Source organism: Trichechus manatus, unplaced genomic scaffold (genome assembly GCF_000243295.1).
Source record: "Trichechus manatus latirostris isolate Lorelei unplaced genomic scaffold, TriManLat1.0 scaffold00089, whole genome shotgun sequence".
NCBI classification, from domain to species: domain Eukaryota; kingdom Metazoa; phylum Chordata; class Mammalia; order Sirenia; family Trichechidae; genus Trichechus; species Trichechus manatus.
This window is the reverse complement of record NW_004444025.1, coordinates 9,537,629-9,541,249: the sequence shown is the minus strand read 5'-3', so window position 1 is coordinate 9,541,249 and position 3,621 is coordinate 9,537,629. Positions and strand designations below refer to the sequence as shown.

Sequence of the window (3,621 nt, the reverse complement as noted above, 5' to 3'; positions counted from 1 at the left end):
TACTCCTCAACTTTGAAATTAAATGCTCCTCAGGAAAAATATATACGTATTTTTACTTTATTTTCGGACAGAAATACTGTGTTGGTTAGATAGAACTTTTATTTTAAACAAAAAAATTAAAGTTTATTTGTTTACAAGGTACAGATGAAAGTAGTGTAACTACCTTTTAAAATGAAATTACAGATTGGATGGACACTGACCCTATACAACTTAATTAATTCCTCATATTGTAACACATTGAAATTATCTTCCACATATTATAAACTGATAAATTCAAATCCAGAACTCTTCTGCACAAATTAAATTACATGTTAACAAAATTTCTTTTAATTATACATACATAGTTATTGTGAATATGTTCTAGATATTCTTGACATTTGTTCCTTCCTTGGTAAACACTGAAAATTATGACATACGAAGACAGTGTATAAGGGACATCAAATCAGCTTTGATTCCATTATTAAGAAATCCATACAGAATCGGATTAAGACAACAGGACATCATTCCTAACAAATGACAAATGCAATACACCAACTTGAAATGCCTATTTGAAATAAGATTATCATTAAAATCAGTTACCACGTGGAAAAGATGCAGCGGCATCCAACTAACAGCAAATACTAATATCAAAATAGTCAGTCTGTAAAAAACACTTCGAGATCTTTTTTTTATTCTTGTGAGAGAACGGCTTAGTCTCATTTCATGAACATCTGAGTTTTCCTCAGGTTTCACTTCAAAGCAGGTGGGGACCCCTGGTATGAACTTACTGGATGAAGAAAGCTGACTTCTCAGAGAGCCAGGGTTTTCTGGAAGCATTCCCGAATGGTTTGCTGGAGGAGGTCTGGCTGGCGCAGGTAACACGCACGCTGTCTTCTTGCTGTAGCTTCTCTTGTGTTTTCTGATGAACGAGTCACCCCATTTACGGCTGCCGGAGCGTTTCACCGGAGGCCCACTCTTTTTGGCTGGATGAAGAGTTAAGTTGATCATCTCGTTTTCTTCTAGTCTGTTTTCTTTACTGGACACCCCCCAGCTTATACTCCTGCAGACGCTGGTATGACTGACAGTTAAACAAACTAAGGGCAGAATATACTGAACTAGCAATAAAGAGATGGTGAAAGCAATTCTGTATGAATCAGACGGCCACGACTCAACACATAAATACCTGCTGCTCAGCGACCTGGAGCCGAACGTCTCCTGAAGCTCCACGAGACTGTGGAACGCTGGCAGGGGAGAGCAAATGGCAAAACCTAGCGTCCAGACGGTAGCCACCAAGAAGTAGCCATGGTTTGCTGTTAAACTATTAGAAAGGGGGTGCTTTATCATATGATACCTGACGACAGCAATTGATATTAAAATTAAAGTGGAAACCAGAACTGACACGCACTGAAGGAAAGGCATCGTATGGCACATGACTTTGCCAAACACCCACTGATCCAGCAGGACAGATGTCAGTGTGAAAGGTGAGCAGAACAGCACAACCAGGATGTCAGAGAAGGCCAAATTTCCTATCAGGAAGTTTACTACAGTCTTCTGATTGCACTTTCTCGTGAGAGCCGTTAAAATCAGCAGATTCCCCGTGAAGCCAAGAAGACTTACAAATGTGTAAAGCCCAATCAGAAAATACTGTAAGTCATCGACACTGCTTTTATAGTCTTCCCAGACTGGAAAAGCAGAATTCCGGGTGACGGCGGTATTGTTCTCTGTGGCAAGTGTCCTGTTATAATAATCCCTGACCTCGAAATCCATATTATAGTCCTGCTTGAAATAAAAAGACATTAGTTAGTAACTTGAAAAAAGTACATGACTACTAGAAATTAATCCATTGAGAGGGAAACAAAGGTTTACAATTTGCTCTCATTAACTGATTAGTCTCCTAAGAAGTTATGCTAGGGCGTTATTTTTTTTCCAAATACAGTGCAAACATCAGCCAACAACTGAAGTACGTTTAGCATTTCTGTAGCCTGTTAACTTGTGTTAAAGTAGCAGACCTTCTTGTAAAATATCTATGGGAGACCATGCATGAAAAGGAAAATGGAGACAAGAAGTTTAAGATCCCTCACGGCAATAGCTCATCAGGGTTATTCTGTAGTCAAGGTATCTGGTGTATGGTGTAGTCTTGCCTTAAAGACTTCTTAATCTTTCTTTTCTTCTTGATTCAAGGCCAAGGTTAAAAGTCACCTGTCCTTAAAGTATTCCCTGCTCTACTCAATTGGACGTGCTCTCCTCTCCTCAGAACCCTCGCAGCGTTCCTCATAGCTGTCCGATGATACGGGTCACAATCTGCTTTGCACTGCAATTGTAATGCATACCAATCTACCTTACTCACCCTGGTATCCACCATGATACACGGGGAATGAAAAATTCAAACGAAAATCTGGAAACCCTGGTGGTGCAGTGGTTAAGAGCTGTGGCTGCTAACCAAAAGTCGGCAGTTTGAATCCACCAGGGGCTCCTTGGAAACCCGATGGGACAGCTCATCTAAATATTATATACTTCAGGCAGTGTTCAACTTTAAGCTGTCTCAGGACCTAGGTGTATATAGTAGGCACTCAATTAATGGTTATTAAGCTGTATTATTGACTATGTGAGCAGACTGCTGGATGGTAAAATTATTCCACAGTCAATTCTCAGAGATTCGAGGTGTGCCAGATTACCATGAATTCGGATAACCACTGAGCAGCAGTGCTGATCAAATTTACCTGATTTCAGGAGCCTGGGTGGCTCAAGTGGGCTACAATCAGCTGCTGACCTAAAGGTTGGTGGTTTGAACCTATCCGGCAGCTCCACAGAAGAAAGGCCTGCCAAACTGCTTCTGTAAAGATTACAGCCAAGAAAACCCCCTGGAGCACATCTACTCTGTCACATGGAGTGGCTATGATCTGGGGAGTCGACTCCACAACATCTAAAAACAACAACAATATGGATTTCAGCTTAAAAAAACAGCCAATTAGTTCACATTGTTTAACCAAAAACCAAACCAAACCCATAGTGACTCTGCCCTAGAGTAGCAACCCTACAGGGCAGAGTAGAACTGCCTCATAAGGTTTCCGAGGAGCAGCTGATGGATTTGAACTGCTGACCTCTTGGTTAGCAGCCAAGCTCTTAATCACTCTGCCACCAGGGCTCCCATATTGTTTAAAAGCAACAGTATATCTTAAAGTTAAATGTGAAACTGACACTAATATAACACCCCAAAGTAAGTTTTTTTCCCCATGTCAAACAAAATTAATGTCACGCCACAATGGTGTTCTTTACTTCTACATATTAGAGATTGGACAGTATTGCACAAAATTGCCTATAACATATCAATGAGAAATAAGGCCCTCTCTCCCTTTAAAAAAGTAAGCACTTTCGTTTTTTTAACAAGAATCTCCTACAGAAACTCAAGACAGCAATAGTTAATTAATTTTGGTGAATATAAATTGTTATAGAGATCCTGACATATATGTAGCTAAAAAAAAACTTTTGCTACATATCAATATATATTTATCTACTTATTTCTAGATGTAAAATTAGATAATTATCCTTAACCAAACCAAACCCACTGCCGTCAAGTCGATTCTGACTAATAACAACCCTAAAGCTATACAAACACATATATATTTAGATTAACAGGAAACT

At 39.5% G+C, this 3,621-nt stretch overlaps 1 protein-coding gene across 1 annotated transcript; it reads right to left on the bottom strand.

Moving 5' to 3' along the window:
- Positions 1-390: 390 nt before the first annotated feature.
- Positions 391-1,799, bottom strand: NPY5R (neuropeptide Y receptor Y5). Its single transcript, XM_004382058.2, has one exon. The coding sequence runs from the start codon at positions 1,774-1,776 to the stop codon at positions 406-408; it is 1,371 nt and encodes a 456-aa protein (XP_004382115.1). The 5' UTR covers positions 1,777-1,799; the 3' UTR covers positions 391-405.
- Between the last annotated feature and the right edge of the window lie 1,822 nt (positions 1,800-3,621).

Coding starts and splice junctions, on each gene's coding strand:
- NPY5R (XM_004382058.2), bottom strand. CDS start 1,776: ATGTCTTTTTATTTCAAGCAGGACTATAATATGGATTTCGAGGTCAGG.